Source organism: Pseudophryne corroboree, chromosome 1, assembly GCF_028390025.1.
Source record: "Pseudophryne corroboree isolate aPseCor3 chromosome 1, aPseCor3.hap2, whole genome shotgun sequence".
NCBI lineage: Eukaryota > Metazoa > Chordata > Amphibia > Anura > Myobatrachidae > Pseudophryne > Pseudophryne corroboree.
In genome coordinates, this window is record NC_086444.1 from 678,100,973 (window position 1) to 678,123,116 (window position 22,144).

The 22,144-nt window shown below is 45.4% G+C and overlaps 1 protein-coding gene across 2 annotated transcripts in view; it reads right to left on the bottom strand.

Annotated features, from left to right (window-relative positions):
* Positions 1-22,144, bottom strand: part of SSBP4 (single stranded DNA binding protein 4) — an 837,412-nt gene that overhangs the window by 529,851 nt on the left and 285,417 nt on the right. The window contains exon 3 of one of the 2 annotated variants that reach the window (XM_063914741.1): positions 13,643-13,704. In XM_063914741.1, coding sequence (XP_063770811.1) covers positions 13,643-13,704 — 62 coding nt within the window. Of the gene's footprint in view, positions 1-13,078; positions 13,130-13,642; positions 13,705-22,144 lie in introns of those variants that run through there. The other variant, XM_063914742.1, reaches the window with a different exon arrangement.

Genomic DNA, 22,144 nt, shown 5'->3' on the forward strand with positions numbered 1-22,144 from the left:
ATATGAGGAACCAAAGACCTTAGGAATAAAAGTTCATTGCTTGTAAAGCTCTTAATGAGAATTTAAAATTGTAGCTCTTCTAGTATTGGCAACCATGGGCCAGTGTTAAATTACAACCACCTGAGCATATTACTCGACTCCTAAAACCATAGAAATTTCGATTTAAGCTTTAATACGGAAATAAATGTGCCAAGTTAGTATAGCTGGTCTAACAGACATAAGCACTGAAACTTCCTCTATAAAGTTCACAAAAAGATCCCTAGTAAGTACAGCAGCAACCTTAGGTGTGGAAGTAGCAGATTATTCTACAGAAGATTCTATCTAAAATTTACATCACACATTGAACATACTGGACTTGTCTTTTTGGCTTTGTTGTCTTATTGTATTTTACACAAGTTTATATGCAAATATTGTGCAAATGAATTATTTATAACATCTGTCTGATCAAATTTGTGACATTAAACCAATATATTTTACTAATTGGCCTTTGGCCTCTTGTTTGGGTGACTATTTGGTGAGGGGTTACCTGTTACAGGTCCCCAGTTATTACTATTCTCCAGAATACTACATACCCTTGTGGGTTTCCCTGGAAGAATCTCTGTAAATACGTCTTAATTAGCGAGCTTGGGAATTGTGTGTATATATATATATATATATATATATATATATATATATATGAAACACAACAGTATCTTTATCTTGCGCCAAGTTCAAAGCAGCACAACGGGAGAGGTCCCTGTTGGAGGACCTCAATAGCATACAGAATAAAAAACAGTTTCCCAAGTGCGCTAAATAAGACTGTATCTACAATGATTCTTCCAGTGTTGTATCCATAAGTCAGAATTGAATACTGGAGAAGATTTGTATCTGGGAACCTGTAACAGACACCCCCTCACCAAGATGGTCACTCAAACAAGAGGCCCAAGGCCAATTAGTAAAAAAATGTTTTAATAACACATGTTAATACAAATACAGTTTTCACATAAAATTCCTCATATAGTGTTCACAAAGATGTGTTTAAAATGATGACAATAAAGGATAACCAGTATGTTAGTTGTGTGGTCTTTAACTCTAGATACTCCCTCACCTTTTTCAAGGTGCGAGCTTAAGAGGGAGTATCTTCACAAACTATGCTGGAAACTCCTGACTGGCACACACACACACACATATATACACACACAGTGCCTTGCTAAGGTATTCACGCACACCCCTTTGCAGTTTTCATGTTTTGTTGCCTCGCAACCTGGAATTAAAATGGATTGTTTGAAGGTTTGCATAATTTCATTCACAGAACATGCCTACAATTTTGAAGATGTTTATTTTTTTGATTATTGTGAAGCAAACAACAAATAGGAAAAAACAGAAAACTTCAGCATGTATAACGTTTCACCCCCCTAAAGTCAGTACTTTGTAGAGCAACCTTTTGTGGCAATTACAGCTGCAAGTTGCTTTGGATAAGTTTCTATGAGCTTGCCACATCTTGCCACTGGGATTTTTGCCCATTCCTCAAGGCAAAACTGCTCCAGCTACTTCATGTTGGATGGTTTCCGCTTGTGAACAGCAATCTTCAAGTCTGACCACAGATTCTCAATTGGATTGAGATCTGGCCTTTGACTAGGTCAATCCAACACATTTAATAAGATTTTACTTACCGATAAATCTATTTCTCGTAGTCCGTAGTGGATGCTGGGGACTCCGTAAGGACCATGGGGATATAGCGGCTCCGCAGGAGACAGGGCACAATAATAAAAGCTTTAGGATCAGGTGGTGTGCACTGGCTCCTCCCCCTATGACCCTCCTCCAAGCCTCAGTTAGGATACTGTGCCCGGACGAGCGTGCATAATAAGGAAGGATATTGAATCCCGGGTAAGACTCATACCAGCCACACCAATTACACCGTACAACCTGTGATCTGAACCCAGTTAACAGTATGATAACAACGAAGGAGCCTCTGACAAGATGGCTCACAACAAGAATAACCCGATTTTTGTAACAATAACTATGTACAAGTATTGCAGACAATCCGCACTTGGGATGGGCGCCCAGCATCCACTACGGACTACGAGGAATAGATTTATCGGTAAGTAAAATCTTATTTTCTCTGACGTCCTAGTGGATGCTGGGGACTCCGTAAGGACCATGGGGATTATACCAAAGCTCCCAAACGGGCGGGAGAGTGCGGATGACCCTGCAGCACCGAATGAGAGACTCCATGTCCTCCTCAGCCAGGGTATCAAATTTGTAGAATTTAGCAAACGTGTTTGCCCCTGACCAAGTAACTGCTCGGCAAAGTTGTAAAGCCGAGACCCCTCGGGCAGTCGCCCAAGATGAGCCCCCTTCCTTTTGGAATGGGCTTTTACAGATTTTGGCTGTGGCAGGCCTGCCACAGAATGTGTAAACTGAATTGTATTACAAATCCAGCGAGCAATCGTCTGCTTAGAAGCAGGAGCACCCATCTTGTTGGGTGCATACAGGCTAAACAGCGAGTCAGATTTTCTGACTCCAGCCGTCCTGGAAACATATTTTTCAGGGCCCTGACAACGTCAAGTAACTTGGAGTCCTCCAAGTCCCTAGTACCCGCAGGTACCACAATAGGTTGGTTCATGTGAAAAACAGAAAACACCTTAAGGAGAAATTGAGGACGAGTCCTCAATTCTGCCCTGTCAGAATGAAAAATTAAGTAAGGGCTTTATATATGATAAAGCCGCCAATTCTGACACACGCCTGGCTGAAGCCAGGGCTAATAGCATCGTCACCTTCCATGTGAGATATTTTAAGTCCACAGTGGTGAGTGGTTCAAACCAATGTGACTTTAGGAAACTCAAAACAACATTGAGATCCCAAGGTGCCACTGGGGCACAAAATGAGGCTGTATATGCAGTACCCCTTTGACAAACATCTGAACGTCAGGCACTAAAGCCAGTTCTTTCTGGAAGAAATTCGACAGGGCCGAAATTTGAACCTTAATGGACCCTAATTTTAGGCCCATAGACAGTCCTGTTTTCAGGAAATGTAGGAAACGACCCAGTTGGAATTCCTCTGTAGGGGCCTTCTTGGCCTCACACCACGCAACATATCTTCACCAAATGCGGTGAAAATGTTTTGCGGTTACATCCTTCCTGTCTTTGACCAGGGTAGGGATGACTTCATCTGGAATGCCCTTTCAGGATCCGGCGTTCAACCGCCATGCCGTCAAACGCGGCCGCGGTAAGTCTTGGAACAGACAAGGCCCCTGCTGGAGCAGGTCCTTTCTTAAAGGTAGAGGCCACGGGTCTTCCGTGAACATCTCTTGAAGTTTCGGGTACCAAGTCCTTCTTGGCCAATCCGGAACCACGAGTATCGTTCTTACTCATCTCCCTCTTATGATTCTCAGTACTTTTGGTATGAGAGGCATAGGAGGGAACACATACTCTGACTGGTACACCCACAGTGTTACCAGAGCGTCCACCGCTATTGCCTGAGGGTCCCTTGACCTGGCGCAATATCTGTCTAGTTTTTTGTTCAGGCGGGACACCATCATGTCCACCTTTGGTTTTTCCCAACGGTTTACAATCATGTGGAAGACTTCCCGATGAAGTCCCCACTCTCCCGGGTAGAGGTCATGCCTGCTGAGGAAGTCTGCTTCCCAGTTTTCCACTCCCGGAATGAACACTGCTGAGAGTGTTATCACATGATTTTTCGCCCAGCGAAGAATCCTTGTAGTTTCTGCCATTTCCCTCCTGCTTCTTGTGCCGCCCTGTTTACGTGGGCGACTGCCGTGATGTTGTCCCACTGGATCAATACCGGCTGACCTTGAAGCAGAGGTCTTGCTAAGCTTAGAGCATTGTAAATTGCCCTTAGCTCCAGTATATTTATGTGGAGAGAAGTCTCCAGACTTGATCACACTCTCTGGAAATTTTTTCCTTGTGTGACTGCTCCCCAGCCACTCAGGCTGGCATCCGTGGTCACCAGGACCCAGTCCTGAATGCCGAATCTGCGGCCCTTTCATAGATGAGCACTCTGCAGCCACCGCAGAAGAAACACCCTTGTCCTTGGAGACAGGGTTATCCGCTGATGCATCTGAAGATGCGATCCGGACCATTTTTCCAGCAGATCCCACGGAAAGGTTCTTGCGTGAAATCTACCGAATGGGATCGCTTTGTAAGAAACCACCATTTTTCACAGGATCCTTGTGCAATGATGCACTGATACTTTTCCTGGTTTTAGGAGGTTCCTGACTAGCTCGGATAACTCCCTGGCTTTCTTCTCCGGGAGAAAACATCCTTTTCTGGACTGTGTCCAGAATCATCCCTAGGAACAGTAGACGTGTCGTCGGAAAAAACTGCGATTTTGGAATATTTAGAATCCACTCGTGCTGTCGTAGAACTACTTAAGATAGTGCTACTCCGACCTCCAACTGTTCTCTGGACCTTGCCTTTATCAGGAAAGCGTCCATATTTCTTTTAAGAAGAATCATCATTTCGGCCATTACCTTGGTAAAGACCCGGGGTGCCGTGGACAATCCAAACGGCAGCGTCTGAACGGATAGTGACAGTTCTGTACCACGAACCTGAGGTACCCTTGGTGAGAAGGCAAATTTGGACATGTAGGTAAGCGTCCCTGATATCCAGTGACACCATATCGTCCCCTTCTTCCTGGTTCGCTATCACTACTCTGAGTGACTCCATCTTGATTTGAACGCTTGTATGTAAGTGTTCAAATATTTCAGATCTCACCGAGCCGTCTGGCTTCAGTACCACAATATAGTGTGGAATAATACCCCTTCCCTTGTTGTAGAAGGGGTACTTTGATTATCACCTGCTGGGAATACAGCCTGTGAATTGTTCCCAATACTGCCTCCCTGTCGGAGGGAGACGTTGGTAAAGCAGACTTCAGGAACTTGTGAGGGGGAGACGTCTCGAATTTCCAATGTACACCTGGGATACTACGTGTAGGATCCAGGAGTCCACTTGTGAGTGAGCCCCCTGCGTGCTGAAACTCTTGAGATGACCCCCTACCGCACCTGAGTCCGCTTGTACTGCCCCAGCGTCATGCTGCGGACTTGGCAGAAGCTGTGGAGGGCTTCTGTTCCTGGGAATGGGCTGCCTGCTGCAGTCTTCTTCCCTTTCCTCTACCCCTGGGCAGATATGACTGGCCCTTTTGCCCGCCTGCCCTTATGGGGACGAAAGGACTGAGACTGAAAAGACTGTGTCCTTTTCTGCTGAGATGTGACTTGGGGTAACAAAAGGTGGATTTTTCAGCTGTTGCCATGGCCACCAGGTCCGATGGACCGCCCCTTTATACGGCAATACTTCCATGTGCCGTCTGGAATCTGCATCACCTGACCACTGTCGTGTCTTCGTCTGGCAGATATGGACATCACATTTACTCTTGATGCCAGAATGCAAATATCCCTCTGCGCATCTCGCATATATAGAAATGCATCTATAGTCAATAAAATCTTGTCCCTGTCAAGGGTATCAATATTTTCAGTCAGGAAATCCGACCAAGCCCCCTCAGCGCTGCACATCCAGGCTGAGGCGATTGCTGGTCGTAGTATAACACCAGTATGTGTGTATATACTTTTAGGATATTTTTCAGCTTCCTATCAGCTGGCTCCTTGAGGGCTGCCGTATCTGGAGACGGTAACGCCCCTTGTTTTTATAAGCGTGTGAGCGCCTTATCCACCCTAAGGTGTGTTTCCCAACTCGCCCTAACTTCTGGCGGGAAAGGGTATACCGCCAATAATTTTCTATCGGAGGAAACCCACGTATCATCACACACTTCATTTAATTTATCTGATTCAGGAAAAACTACAAGTAGTTTATTCACACCCTACATAATACCCTTATTTGTGGTACTTGTAGTATCAGAAATATGTAACACCTCCTTCATTGCCCTTAACATGAAACGTGTGGCCCTAAAGGAAAATACGTTTGTTTATTCACCGTCGACACTGGAGTCAGTGTCCGTGTCTGTGTCTGTGTCAACCGACTGAGGTAAATGGGCGTTTTTACAAGCCCCTGACGGTGTCTGAGACGCCTGGACAGGTACTAATTTGTTTGCCGGCCGTCTCATGTCGTCAACCGACCTTGTAGCGTGTTGACATTATCACGTAATTCCTAAATAAGCCATCCATTCCAGTGTCGACTCCCTAGAGAGTGACATCACCAATACAGGCAATTTGCTCCGCCTCCTCACCAACATCGTCCTCCTACATGTCGACACACACGTACCGACACACAGCACACACACAGGGAATGCTCTGATAGAGGACAGGACCCCACTAGCCCTTTGGGGAGACAGAGGGAGAGTTTGCCAGCACACACCAAAAACGCTATAATTATACAGGGACAACCCCTTATACAAGGGTTTTCCCTTATAGCATTTTTATATATGTAATCATATCGCCAAATAAGTGCCCCCCCTCTCTGTTTTAACCCTGTTTCTGTAGTGCAGTGCAGGGGAGAGCCTGGGAGCCTTCCTCACAGCAGAGCTGAGCAGGAAAATGGCGCCGTGTGCTGAGGAGAATAGGCCCCGCCCCCTTTTCAGCGGGCTCTTCTCCCGGAGTTTGTGAGATCTGGCAGGGGTTAAATACATCCATATAGCCTCAAGGGCTATATGTGATGTATTTTAGCCATAAAAAGGTATTATACATTGCTGCCCAGGGCGCCCCCCCCAGCGCCCTGCACCCTCAGTGACAGTTGGTGACTGTTGGTGAAGTGTGCTGACAACAATGGCGCACAGCTGCAGTGCTGTGCGCTACCTTATGAAGACTGAAAGTCTTCTGCCGCCTGTTTCAGGACCTCTGGACCTCTTCAACTTCGGCATCTGCAAGGGGGGTCGGCGGCACGGCTCCGGGACGAACCCCAGGGTGAGACCTGTGTTCCGACTCCCTCTGGAGCTAATGGTGTCCAGTAGCCTAAGAAGCAAATCCATCCTGCACGCAGGTGAGTTTACTTCTCTCCCCTAAGTCCCTCGTAGCAGTGAGCCTGTTGCCAGCAGGTCTCACTGAAAGAAAAAAACCTAACTTAAACTTTTATTCTAAGCAGCTCAGGAGAGCCACCTAGATTGCACCCTTCTCGGCCGGGCACAAAAATCTAACTGAGGCTTGGAGGAGGGTCATAGGGGGAGGAGCCAGTGCACACCACCTGATCCTAAAGCTTTTATTATTGTGCCCTGTCTCCTGCGGAGCCGCTATATCCCCATGGTCCTTACGGAGTCCCCAGCATCCACTAGGACGTCAGAGAAAAATGTTTACCCTTAAACCACTTGAGTGTTGCTTTATAGCAGTATACATTGGGTCATTGTCCTGTTGGAAGGTGAACTTCCATCCCAGTCTGAAATCACAGGCAGACTGAAACAGGTTTTGCTCAAGAATATCCCTGTATTTAGCACCATCCATCTTTCCCTCGACTCGAAACAGTTTCCCAGTTCCTGCTGCTGAAAAACCTCCCCACAGCATGATGCTGCCACCACCATGTTTCACTGTGGGGATGGTGTTCTTGGGGTGATGGGATGTGTTGGGTTTGTGCCAAACATAGCGTTTTCCTTGGTTCAATTTCAGTCTCATCTGACCAGAGCACCTTTCTCCATACATTTGGGGAGTCGTCCACATGCCTCTTGGCAAACTCAAAACGTGCCTTCTTATTTTTAACACTAAATACTATTTTTTTTCTGGCCACTCTTCCATAAAGCCCTGCTCATATAGTGTACGGCTTATTGTGGTCACATGCGCAGATACGCCAGTCTCTGCTGTGGAACTCTGATGCTCCTTCAGGGTTACCTTTGGTCTCTGTGCTGCCTCTCTGATTAATGCCCTCCTTGCCCGGTCTGTGAATTCTGGTGGCCGGCCCTCTCTTGGCAGGTTTGTTGTGGTACCATGTTCTTTCCATTTGAAGATGATGGATTTGATGGTGCTCTGGGGGATCATCAAAGATTTGGATATTTTTTTTCAAACCCAACCCTGACTTGTACTTCTCAACAACTTTGTCCCTGACTTGTTTGGAGAGCTCCTTGATCTTCATGGTGTGATGCCTCTTGCTTAGTGGTGTTGCAGCCTCTGGGGCCTTTCAGAAAAGGTGTGTTTATACTGACGGATCATGTGACACTTAAGGTGGTATTCAAATTATATATCACGCACAATCTCCTTTCTAAAGTGATCCCAGTTATCGGGCATATTGCGCCCATAGTAATCCAGTTTAGCTGCGTAAAGGGTTGGGTGCCCTCACTACCCCGCGGGTAGCGAGCTGAAATGATTATACCACACCCATCAGCAGAAACAGAAGTGCTGTGGAAGGGGGTCAAATTAATTGAATACTGCCCTTAGACTGCACACAGGTGGACTGCATTTCACGAATTGTGTGACTTCTGAAGGTAATTGGTTTCACCAGAACGTTTGAGAGGCTTAAGGGGGTGAAGACATATGCACATGTCAATTTTCAAATTTTAATTTATAAAAAATATTTTTTATATAAATTTTTCTCAGTTCACTTCATCGACTTAGACTATTTTGTGCAGATCCATCACATAAAATTCAGATACTTTTATATACAATTATCAAATAACAAAATGCAAAGTGAATGAACAGGAGACATTGAAATCAAAATAATATTTGGTGTGACCACACTTTGCCTTCAAAATAGCATCAATTCTTCTAGGTACACTTCCATAAAGTCAGGGATTTTGTAGGATTATAGGTGATAATTATCATCGTTTTCATATGTAGGTTGAAACACAGTTATTAGTGGGAAAAAGAAACAGCTATATTGCAGGCTTAAAACTGGATGAGGAACAGCCAAACTCTGCTACAAAGGTGAGGTTGTGGAAGACCGTTTCATGTCACAGGTCACACACCATGGCGATACTAAGCATAGCAACAAGACTCAATGTTTACTGCATCAACAAGGTCTCTCTCTCAGGCAACAATTTCAAAGCAGACTGGGGGTTCAAAATGTGCTGTTCAGGCTCTTTTGAAGAAGCACAAAGAAACGGGAAACATTAAGGACTGTAGATGCAGCGGCCAGCCAAGGAAACTTAGGGGCTAATTCAGACCTGATCGCTGCCATGCGTGTTCGCACAGCAGCGATCAGGTCTGAAGTGCGCATGCGCCGGTGACGCAGTGCGCCGGCGCATTGCAGACAGTCGACAGCTGTCTTAGCCCTGCGATCGCCTCTGCCTGATAGACATTCAAAGGCGGTCGCTGGCGGGTCGGCAGCGTTTGGCCACCATTTAGAGGGCGTGGTCAGGGCAACGCAGGCGTGCCCAAACCATTGTGGGGGGCGAGCCGCAGCAGCTGCGTGACGTCACACGCAGCCGCTGCAACCTGGGCAGCGATGAGCATCTCCCTGCCAGCACACAGGAGCAGCGCTGGCTAGGAGCTACTCCTACAGTACAAAATCATCGTCGGGTGCAGAAAAATGGCAGTTGTTGCTCTGGACTGATGAGTCCAAATTTGAAATATTTGGTTATAACAGAAGGCAGTTTGTTCGTCGAAGAGCAGTACAATAATGAGCAACTGCAGGTAACAGTGAAACATGGTTCCATGCAAGTTTGGAGCTGTATTTCAGCAACTGGATTTAGAGATTTGGTCAGGACTAATGGTGTCCTCAGTGCTGAGAAATACAGGCAGGTACTTATCCATTATGTAATACCATCACAGAGGCATCTGATTGGCTCCAAATTTATTCTGCAACAGGACAAGGACTCCAAACATACAGCCAATGTCATCAAGAACTATCTTCAGTGTAACGAAGAACAAGGAGTCCTGGAAGTGATATGGCCCCCACAGAGCCCTGATCTCAACATCATCGAGTCTGTTTGGGATTACATGAAAAGAAAGAGGGATTTGAGCAAATCTACATCTACAGAAGATCTGTGGTTAGTTCTCCAAGATGTTTGTAACAACCTCCTTGCAAAGCAACTTGAAAAATTGTTTGCAAATGTACTTAGAAGAATTGATGCTGTTTTGAAGGCAAAGGGTGGTCACACCAAATACTGATTTCATTTAGATTTATCTTCTGCTTATTCACTTTGCATTTTATTTAATAAACTATTAACATTTCTATTTTTAAAGCATTCTTACTTTGCAGCATTTTTTCGACACATGCCTAAAACTTTTGCACAGTACTGTATATATATTAAAAAACAGACTCCTCTACAATATCCTTGAGTAGCCTCAACACTCCAGTTTCTGTTATAATGAATATAAACCAATCCCACTGGTTAATTGAATGCAAGACCTGGAGTTGGCATCACCTCTAAGGGGAAGCTTTATAAAACATTGCACTGGGGCTAATGTGAAGATGAGTATGGTTTTTACCCATTTGGAAGACAATGGATCAAAGAGAAACTATATCTAAAAATATATATATTTAATAAAGTGGTGAATACTGGTTAGTGGGCATTTTATTCAAGTAAACTGTATTTTAAATTTGTGACTGTGTCTTAGAGAAACATGTACTTTATACTGTGTTCTCTGGGATGGCAAAGTTGTTAATTTTCTCATCCCACTGAGGTTAGTTTACATTACTGCAGGGGTAGCCCACAGGTAATAGTTGAAAACTGTCTAGCACCTGGGTGGTTGAGGATGTTTATTTATTTATTTATTTATTTATTTTTTATTGTTTCCATAGTCCATATTATAAGAGGTTTTTCTTTTCCATTATTGATCCATTTGCTGTGTTTAAAACAGTGACAGCTCTAAATTGGTTCAAAATTGCCACAGAGATTCAAGTCAGCTCACACAGAAAACAATGGCAAAACATGCAAGTTCCTGCAGGACAGTCTCACGTATTAATCTCCCAGGAGGCCGACTTAGGGGTAAATTTACTAAGATGGGAATTCTATTTGAGATGGGATGATGCCCATAGCAACCAGTCAGATTCCAGGTATTATCTTCTAGAAGGTGCTAGATAAATGAGAAGTAGAATCTGAGTGGTTGCTATGGGCAACATCCCGTCTTAAATAGAACTCGCATCTTAGTAAATTTACCCCTCAGTATTCCATGATAACTAATTTGCATGTGTCTATGGTATCGAAACTGCCTTAAAGTAGGCAAATGACGGCACACACAATGGGAATATATTTATTGTACTATACCTCCACATTTATATATGTTTTCAGGATTTGTAATTGACCCATTTTGTTTTTAGTTACATTTAATGTGACGTTTCAAAAGTCTATTATGATTCAGGAAACCAGGCATTGAAATGTGTCAGTTAGTGTATTAACATATGAATACAGTGATACTTTATGTTCAATTGCATTAAGCATAACGCCCACTAACAGCCTGAAGGATAGATGTATTGTAGGTGGGGAGTTTTTTTGGGGGGAGGGGGGTGTAGGATGTAAGATACTGTAGCCAGAGTTGTTTCTAGCGGCGGGCGAGCTGTGTTATCGCACAGGGCGCCTGCTACGACCCCTGTTGGCTGCTATCCTGCTACACCTCCTCCCTCCCATACTAAACCACTCGGGGGGCAGAGTTTTTTTTTTTTTTTTTACTGTTCGGAACTGGAAGCCAATGGTCTAGAAACAGCCCTGACTGTAGCATTGAAAAGTACAGAAGATATCCTTTTCTGGTAATGAAATCAAGTCAGAACTGGAAATAACTGGGCCCCTTGGTGAAAACGGTCAATAAGCCTATCCAAACATCCACTGAGACCTAATCCACTCTACAATATCCAGCACTGTAACACATTGCGTATGTGGGTCTGTTAGTACATCAAATGGCTTGGGTTCCCTTACCAAAGCACTAAAGTTTATATTACAGTGATAAATGTACAGTAATGTTCACACAAGACTTACATTAACTTTCATTTATAAAAAACAAAAACAAAAAAACCTTCTTGCAATAATAATAAATTTACTAGGCTACACAAGGCTAGACAAATTAAGACATACTTCCATGGATAATTACTCTGTTACATATCTCTCAATCAACTTGGGTTTGTCAATACCCCCGGGGGGCAGGGGGGGTGGGGGGGGAGAATATTTACTAAAGGTCATTTTTGGCCAATTTTAATCAATTTAAACTAAAAGGAAAAATTATTAAAATCGATCACGATCAATGTTGGGTTTCAGGGGCTGAAACCCACATTTGTTTACAGCTGATTTTTTTTATATACATTTTTAAATATTATTAAATGTGTATTCTGGCCCTGGAAGTACAACATCTATTTTGAGTACACTGACATGGATTTTAAATTGATCAAAATTGTTGAAAATCGACCTTTAGTCAATATCCCCATTGGAGCCCAAGAGGACTGGGGATAATAAAAACATATACAACTTACTTTAAAAATATTCCAAAAGAATAACAACTATAAGATTATATTATGTAAAGCTAACACTTAGATATGGAAAAATATTTTTGTATGTACAGTATGCTATCATTTTAACAGCTTTTGGCTCAAATAAAATCTTTATTTGACCATATATATTTTATTATGCTTAATAAAAAACAGAAGTGTAAGTGTTATTTTAATGTTTTGAAACTTTCTTTATCGTGCAATAAATGGCAATTTCTGAACATCACACAGCAAGGTACAGTACATTATAAAGTGATCATTTAGGAGGTCAGAGAATGTAAGAATAGCTAATTGTGACAAAATAGATGACTTTTAGATTGCTATGTAACATGAGTAACGCGGTGTAAAACATTTTGCAGAGCTGTGTGATCTTTAGAATGTACAACATAACTTGCCTAAAACAATGTATGTTTTCACCTCAACATACCCGCTATGTATGAGCTGTAGGAAGGAGTGTCTGACTGAGGCAGTAAGGCTGTCCTCCAGCACAACAGGAGAATAACACATATTCAGAGTGTTTAGCAGTCAGCTTCTCAGCCAAGAACAGTGAATGGTAGGACACTGAAATCTAATCTGAACAGAAAATTATTACTATGTATGACATCAGGGGGCTTGCTCTCTTCTGCACTGTTCTGTATTGACACAAGGTCTAACTTTTCCCCTCATGCTGGAATTAGAGGTACAAGTTTATATACCACATACGTCAGTCAATTTATAAAAACTGGGACCACAAGGCTTTAAAAGGAAACAATCTCACAAGGTTTGTTTCTTTTACATATCAAGTTAAGTACCTGTTACATAATTATTGTTTTCAGCTCTCCTCCTACAGAGAATTATCTCATTTTCAATGCCTCTCTGGAAGGAAAACATAAATATGGTTTCCACCTGGTCACAGCTCTCAGAAGATCATATTATGGCTGAGGGGGTAAAGTCAAAGTAAAAACAAATAGGAGAGATGCATTCCAAAGCCTCTCTGCTTACTATGGGGTCTATTCATGAAGCAGAGAAAAAAGTGGAGAAGTTGCTAAAGGCAACCAATCAGCTGCTACATATAATTTTATAGAATTCACTTGATAAATGTTACTTCTATGCTGATTGGTTGCCATGGACAACTTCTTAAGTAGTGGAAACATCTTCAATATTATCAATTATTAATAACTGATGATACAATTCAATGGAAAATATTTGTAACAAGCTGCTTCATATATAATTTTTAATAATTGCTGCTTTCATTATTAAAAACAAAAATTTTACTATAGTTTCAACCTACAAAACCATAATATTTGCCATAGTAAAGTGATGTTATAAAAAGTAAATAAATTTAAAATATTTAAATTTAAAAAAAAAGAACTTACCACCACCAAGAATGTAAAAACCCAGGAGGCTCTCCTAAAGTGATATTTTTCTCCCATCGTATCTGTCAAAAATGAACAAAAAAATATATAATAAGCAAGAGAAGCCCTTGAATACAAACAAAAAATAAACTTTTAATATAAATAGTCTTGCACCAATTTACATTTTGGTTAGTGTGGATCACAGTAGTGAATAACCCGCAACCGATTTGCAGCACTTCACAGAAAATAATATATAATCACTTACGTTATGCTTGATAGCATTTGTGACATTTAATATTAAAAGGAAAAATTTTACTTGAATACACTGAATGATTAACATGTATGTTCCAGGCACTTGTTTCTATGAATGTTCCAGGCACTTTTTTCTATGAAGAAGCTATGTGGTGCATCCTGATGAGGGAGCTAACAAAGTACAGTATGTTCATGTCATTGGCTGTAATTTGCACAGTATGGCAAACGGTATAAAGGCTTTTCAGTTCTTTAATTGTAAAATGTTTAATTTATCTTAAATGAATAGCATTGTAAAGACAAGATGGCATAACGGATGGTGTAATGGTTAGAATTACTGCCTCATAGCACTGAGGTCATAGGTTTGATTCCCACCATGGCCCTAACTGTGTGGAGTTTATACATTCTACCCGTACTTGCGTGGTTTTCCTCCCACCAGTGCTTAAAGTGGTCCTAGAGAGGTGGTGGAACTCACCCCCCTTCCCACGGTGGCAATTAAACAAAGGTATTGCGCGCGCCGTAGGCGCGCGCCGCAAAAAGGGGTGTGGTCTCAAAAAAGGGGCATGTTACACAATAGTAATAACGCCCACAGTAGTAGCACCCCATAATACACATAATGCCTACAGCAGTAGCGCCTCTTATACAATGCCCACAGTGGTAGCGCCCCTTATATAGAGCCCATAGTAGTGGTGCCCCTTATGCAATGCTCGCAATAGCAGTGCCCCTTATGACCCCAGGATTGATGCCCCTTATGAAGTGCCCCCTTTACAATGCCCTCATTAGTAGTGCCCCCAGTAGTAATGCCCTTAATGGTAATGCCCCCAGTCGTTTAGCCCCTGTAGTTATGCCCCCTTGTAGTTTAGCCCCCAGTAGTAATGCCTCCAAGTAGTAATGCCCCCAGTAGTTTAACCCCCGTAGTTACGCCCCCAGTAGTAATGCCACTGTAGTTATGCCCCCAGTAGTAATGCCCTCCTGTAGTTTGCCCCCTGTAGTTTGCACCCAGTAGTAATGTCTCCCAGTAGTAATGCCCCCAGTAGTAATGCCCCCAGTAGATGCCCCTCTGTAGTTTGCCCCCCAGTAGTAATGCCCCCCCAGTAGTAATACCCTCCTGTAGTAATGTCCCCCATTAGTAATGCCCCCCAGTAGTAATGTCCCCCAGTAAATGCCCCCCAGTAGATGCCCCTCAGTAGTAATGCCCTCCTGTAGTTTGCCCCCTTGTAGTAATGTCCCCCAGTAGTACTGCCCCTCAGTAGTCTGTCCCCCAGTAGTAATGCCCTTCTGTAGTAATGTCCCCCAGTAGTAATGCCCCCCAGTAGATGCCCCTCAGTAGCTTGCCCCTCAGTAGTAATGCCCTCCTGTAGTTTGCCCCCTTGTAGTAATGTCCCCCAGTAGTACTGCCCCTCAGTAGTCTGTCCCCCAGTAGTAATGCCCTTCTGTAGTAATGTCCCCCAGTAGTAATGCCCCCCAGTAGATGCCCCTCAGTAGCTTGCCCCCCAGTAGTAATGCCCTCCTGTAGTTTGCCCCCTTGTAGTAATGTCCCCCAGTAGTACTGCCCCTCAGTAGTCTGTCCCCCAGTAGTAATGCCCTTCTGTAGTTTGCCCCCTGTAGTTTGCTCCCAGTAGTAATGTCCCCCAGTAAATGCCCCCCAGTAGTAATGACCCCAGTAGATGCCCCTCAGTAGTTTGCCCCCCCAGTAATAATGCCCCCGTAGTAATGACCTCTCAGTAGCTTGCCCCCCAGCTGCTACACAAATAAAAAAAATAAAAAAACACAGCACACACCATACTTACCAAGCCCCGCTCCGTGTCCGGCCGCTGCAGTCCTCTCGTCGCCCGCTCCTCTGCACTATGAGAGAGACGTCATGACGTCTCTCCCATAGCGCGCACTGACTGAGCCGGAAGGCGGAGCTCAGTGAGCTCCTGCCTCCGGCTGCCGCTGGGCGGGAAGCGGCGCCCGTCATCTCCCTGCAGCGACGGGGGACACATCGCCGGGTTAGGTGAGCCAGAGGAGGCGGAACTGCGTTCCGTCTCCAAGTGGAACTGACGGAACGCAGTTCCGCCCCGTTCCGGCTCACTTTAACCCCTGCCTCCCACACTCCAAAAGTATACTGGTAGGTTAATTGACACCCAACAAAATTATAGTGCATGTACATGTGGTAGAGAACATAGATTGTAAGCTCTACTATGGCAGGGACTGATGTGAATGGCCAAATATTCTCTCTAAAGCGCTGCGGAATATGTGTGTGCTATATAAATAACTGGTAATAAAATAAACACGCAAATGCAAAATCTCCTTTATTTCGCACAAAGAATAGGAATAGCTACTTTTTATGGGATAATTACCTTTGAGCTCCTGTCATTTTCAGTAATCTACTATTCTTTCCTGATTGTAAAGAGCACTTGAATATGCTGGTTCTACTGTATATAAAATAAGATTTTAAACCTACCGGTAAATCTATTTCTCCTAGTCCGTAGAGGATGCTGGGGACTCCGTAAGGACCATGGGGTATAGACGGGCTCCGCAGGAGATAGGGCACCTAAAAAGAACTTTGACTATGGGTGTGCACTGGCTCCTCCCTCTATGCCCCTCCTCCAGACCTCAGTTAGAGAACTGTGCCCAGAGGAGATGGACAATACAAGGCAGGATTTAGCAATCTAAGGGCAAGATTCATACCAGCCCACACCAACCATACCATGTAACCTGGAATATACATAACCAGTTAACAGTATGAACAAAAAACAACAGTAACGGTCCAAGACCGATGTCAACTGTAACATAACCCTTATGTAAGCAACAACTATATACAAGTCTTGCAGAGTTTCCGCACTGGGACGGGCGCCCAGCATCCTCTACGGACTAGGAGAAATAGATTTACCGGTAGGTTTAAAATCTTATTTTCTCTTACGTCCTAGAGGATGCTGGGGACTCCGTAAGGACCATGGGGTTTATACCAAAGCATCCAATCGGGCGGGAGAGTGCGTATGACTCTGCAGCACCGACTGAGCAAACGCTAGGTCCTCATCAGCCAGGGTATCAAACTTGTAGAATTTAGCAAAAGTGTTTGACCCCGACCAAGTCGCCGCTCGGCAAAGCTGTAATGCCGAGACGCCTCGGGCAGCCGCCCAAGAAGAGCCCACCTTCCTAGTGGAATGGGCTTTAACCGAATTTGGTACCGGCAATCCAGCCGTAGAATGAGCCTGCTGAATCGTATTACAGATCCAGCGAGCAATAGTCTGCTTCGAAGCAGGTGCGCCAATCTTATTAGCAGCATACAAGACAAACAGAGCCTCTGTTTTCCTAATTCTAGCCGTACTGGCTACATAAATCTTTAAGGCCCTGACTACGTCCAGGGATCTGGAATCCTCCAGGTCACTTGTAGCCACAGGCACCACAATAGGTTGATTCATATGGAATGAAGAAACCACTTTAGGCAAAAATTGCGGACGTGTCCTCAATTCAGCTTGATCCACATGAAAAATCAAGTAGGGGCTCTTGTGTGACAAAGCCGCCAATTCTGACACTCGCCTTGCTGATGCTAAGACCAACAACATGACCACCTTCCAGGTAAGAAATTTCAACTCAACCTTGTTAAGCGGTTCAAACCAGTGAGATTTTAGGAACTGTGACACCACGTTCAGGTCCCATGGTGCCACCGGAGGCACAAAAGGGGGCTGGATGTGCAGCACTCCCTTTACAAACGTCTGGACTTCTGGAAGAGAAGCCAATTCCTTCTGAAAGAAAATCGAGGGGGCTGAAATCTGTACCTTAACAGAGCCTAATTTCAGGCCCATATCCACTCCTGTCTGTAGGAAGTGGAGAAGACGACCCAGATGAAAATCTTCCGTAGGTGCATTCTTGGTCTCACACCAAGACACATACTTTCGCCAGATACGGTGATAATGTTTTACCGTCACCTCCTTCCTAGCCTTTATTAAAGTAGGGATGACCTCTTCCGGAATCCCCTTTTTCGCTAGGATTCGGCGTTCAACCGCCATGCCATCAAACGTAACCGCGGTAAGTCTTGAAATACACAGGGCCCCTGTTGCAACAGGTCTTCCCTCAGAGGAAGAGGCCAGGGATCCCCTGTGAGCATCTCTTGTAGATCCGAGTACCAGGCCCTTCGAGGCCAGTCTGGGACAACGAGTATCGTCTGTACTCTTCATCGTCTTATGATCCTCAACACTTTTGTGATGAGGGGAAGAGGAGGAAACACGTAGACCGATTTGAACACCCACGGAGTTACCAGAGCGTCTACTGCTACTGCCTGAGGGTCCCGAGACCTGGCACAATACCTCCGAAGCTTTTTGTTGAGGCGTGACGCCATCATGTCTATTTGAGGAGTTCCCCAAAGACGCGTTACATCTGCAAAGACTACTTGATGAAGTCCCCACTCTCCTGGATGGAGATCGTGTCTGCTGAGGAAGTCTGCTTCCCAGTTGTCCACTCCCGGAATGAAGACAGCCGACAGAGCGCTTACATGATTTTCCGCCAGCGAAGGATCCTTGTGGCTTCCGCCATCGCGACTCTGCTTCTTGTCCCGCCTTGGCGGTTCACATGAGCCACTGCTGTGACATTGTCTGATTGAATCAGAACCGTAAGGTTTCGAAGAAGACTCTCCGCTTGTCGAAGGCCGTTGTAAATGGCCCTGAGTTCCAACACATTGATGTGTAGACAGGACTCCTGGTCTGACCAAAGACCCTGAAAAATTTTTCCCTGTGTGATCGCTCCCCTGGTGCAGAGGAACCTTGATTATCACTTGCTGTATACACAGCGTTTGAATTGCAGCTAACACTATATCCCTTTCCGATGTGGAAGCTGGTAGGACCGATTTGAAAAATCGGCGCGGGGGCACCTCCTCGAATTCCAATTTGTAACCCTGGGAAACTATTTCCAACACCCAGGGATTCAGGTCCGAACTGACCCAGGCCTGACTGAAAAGTCGAAGACGTGCCCCCACCGGCGTCATGCTGTGGGTTTTGGAGCAGCTGGGGAGGACTTTTGTTCCTGGGCACCTGCCGAAGCAGGTGCTCTTTTGCCTCTGCTCTTTCCTCTGGCGAGGAAAGAGGATCCCCGACCTCTTCTGGACTTGTGCGACCGAAAGGACTGCATCTGATAGGGTGTTACTTTCTTTTGCTGTTGGGGAATATATGGTAAAAAATTTGATTTACCTGCTGTAGCTGTGGAAACCAGGTCCGTCAGCCCATCCCCAAACAATACATCACCCTTATAGGGTAGTACTTTCATATGTTTCTTGGAATCCGCATCACCCGTCCATTGGCGAGTCCAGAAGGATCTTCTCGCTGAGATAGACATGGCATTGGCCCTAGAAGCTAGCAATCCAATGTCCCTTTGAGCATCCCTCATAAATAAGACTGCGTCCTTTATGTGGGCTAGAGTTAAGAATATAGTATCCTTATCCATATTATCAAATTGATCTGTCAACTCATCTGTCCAAGCTGCAATTGCGCTACACACCCATGCCGACGCAATTGTCGGTCTTAGCACAGCCCCTGTATGAGAATAAATACACTTTAAGGTGGTTTCTTGCCTGCGATCTGCAGGGTCCTTAAGGGCCGCTGTGTCAGGAGACGGTAGCGCCACTTTCTTGGACAAGCGCGTCAGGGCCTTGTCCACAGTGGGGGATGATTCCCAAAGCTCCCTGTCCTGCTTAGGGAAGGGGTATGCCATATAACTTCTTTTGGGGATCTGCGGTCTCTTGTCCGGAGTCTCCCAAGCTTTCCCAAAGAAATCATTTAATTCATGAGATGTGGGAAAATTAATAATCTGTTTCTTTTCCTTAAACATGTGTACCCTTGTGTCGGAGACCGAGGGTTCATCCTCAATATGTAACACATCCCTTATTGCCACAATCATACACTGAATGGTTTTAGTCACCCTAGGGTGCAATTTTACTTCGTCGTAGTCGACACTGGAGTCAGAATCCGTGTCGGTAGTAGTGTCTTGTGTTAAGGGACGCTTTTGAGACCCCGACGGGCCCTGTGAGTCGGTCAAATCCGAGGATTGACCCCCTGATGTCCCCCCTAATTCAGCCTTACCAAACCTTTTATGTATAATGCCACACTTGCATTCAACATATGCCACATGTCCATCCAATCCGGAGTCGGCACAACCGACGGGGACACACCACTTATTTGCTCCACCGCCTCCTTGGAGAAGCCTTCCGCCTCAGACATGTCGACACACAGGTACCGACACCCCCCACACACACAGGGATTAACCTATAAGGGGACAAAACCCCAACCAGGCCCTTAGGAGAGACAGAGAGAGAGTATGCCAGCACACACCCAGCGCTTAATAACACTGGAAAGATATGACCAGATAGCGCTTTTATATATCTATAAAATTACCAGATTCCCACTCACTGCGCTCAAAATGCCCCCCTCCTCTTTTTTTCCAGCCTGAATGTTCAGCAGGGGAGAGACCAGGGAGCCAGCGTTTTCCTCATGCAGCTTCTGTGGAGAAAATGGAGCTGGTTAGTGCTGGGGATCAAGCTCCGCCCACCCGACGGCGGGCTTCGGTCCCGGTGATTTTTTTATAGATAATGGCGGGGGATCGTAGAATTACTGCCCAGGAGCCTAATCTACCTTGTCAGTGCCCAAATGTGAGGTTTATTGCTGCCCAGGGCGCCCCCCCCTGCGCCCTGCACCCTTCAGTGCTGCTGTGTGTGTGTGACTGGGAGCAATGGCGCGCAGTTTACCGCTGCGCGCCATACCTCATGAAGATCTGATGTCTTCTGCCGCCTAAGATGTCTTCTGCCTTCTCATCCGGCTTCTATCTTCGGCATCTGTGAGGAGGACGGCGGCGCGGCTCCGGGACGAACCCCAGGTGAAACCTGTGTTCCGACTCCCTCTGGAGCTAATGGTGTCCAGTAGCCTTAGAAGCAGTGCCCAACTTGACAAGCCAGCTCTGCTTCTCTCTCCTCGGTCCCACGATGCAGGGAGCCTGTTGCCACCAGGACTCCCTGAAAATAAAAAACCTAACAAAATTCTTATCAACAGAGAACTCTGGAGAGCTCTCTGCAGTGCACCCATTCTTCTCTGGGCACAAGATCTAACTGAGGTCTGGAGGAGGGGCATAGAGGGAGGTGCCAGTGCACACCCATAGTCAAAGTTCTTTTTAGGTGCCCTATCTCCTGCGGAGCCCGTCTATACCCCATGGTCCTTACGGAGTCCCCAGCATCCTCTAGGACGTAAGAGAAATAAATGGTAATTTACAAATAAATAATATAGTTGTCAACTGCACCTAGCCAGGGTTCCATCATCAGCCAAGGAAAAGTTGAAAGAATTTTGAGATAAAGATCTTGCAGAAGGTTGGTGGGAAAACGTTTATAAGTACTATTGCTAGCCATACATCAGGACGATATCTTTCCAACCAGCAAACTAGTTGGCTGGTTGGAAAGATAATCTGGCAGTGTGTGGGAGCAAACGATTATCAGCCGTTTGCTCCCACACGCTGAAAAACATCCAGAAACGGTTGGTCCAACTAGTTGGGAAAATCAAACTTGTTTGATTTTCCCAACTAATCGTTCAGGTGTAGGGGGAACTTTCCCCACAACTGAACGGTAAGCAGGCGGACACTGGCCGAGATCCCCGTCAGCAGCACTGTAGAGCGAAAGCCGGGATGAGGTTCAGGGGCAGCTGCGGCAGTTCATCATTGTTGCCGGGCTGCCCCTATCACACGGGGCACCCCAGGCAGTGGCGGCGGCGTAGCGGGAGTAAGTGCAGGGGCAGCTGCGGCAGTCTATTACTGCTGCAAGGCTGCTCCTATCACCCCGGTTGCGGCGGCGGCGGCTGGAGGAGAACCAGGGGCATTGGCGGCAGTATATGACTGCTGCTTGGCTGCCCCTGTCACTGCGGGCCAGGACGATCACCGTGTAGGCAGTCACCAGATCCCGGCTAGGTGCAGTGCAGCACAGCAACTCCATGCTCACAGACAGCTCCGATACAGCTTCAGCAGGAAGAACTCACTCAAGGGGAAAGAGTAAGGAATTCTTGCCTACCTGCTTTATACTGCTTACACTTATCTGTACTACGGGATCCCTGCTTACACTCAGCTTTACTATGGCATCCCTGCTTATACTCAGCTGTATATTGATTAAACACTGCTCTATACTGTACACTACTTACAGTCAACTGTATACTGTACACTGCTTACATTCAGCTATACTACAGGATCTCTGCTTACACTCAGCTGAATACTGTACACTGCTTACACTCAGCTATACTGCAGGATCTCTGCGTACACTCAGCCGTA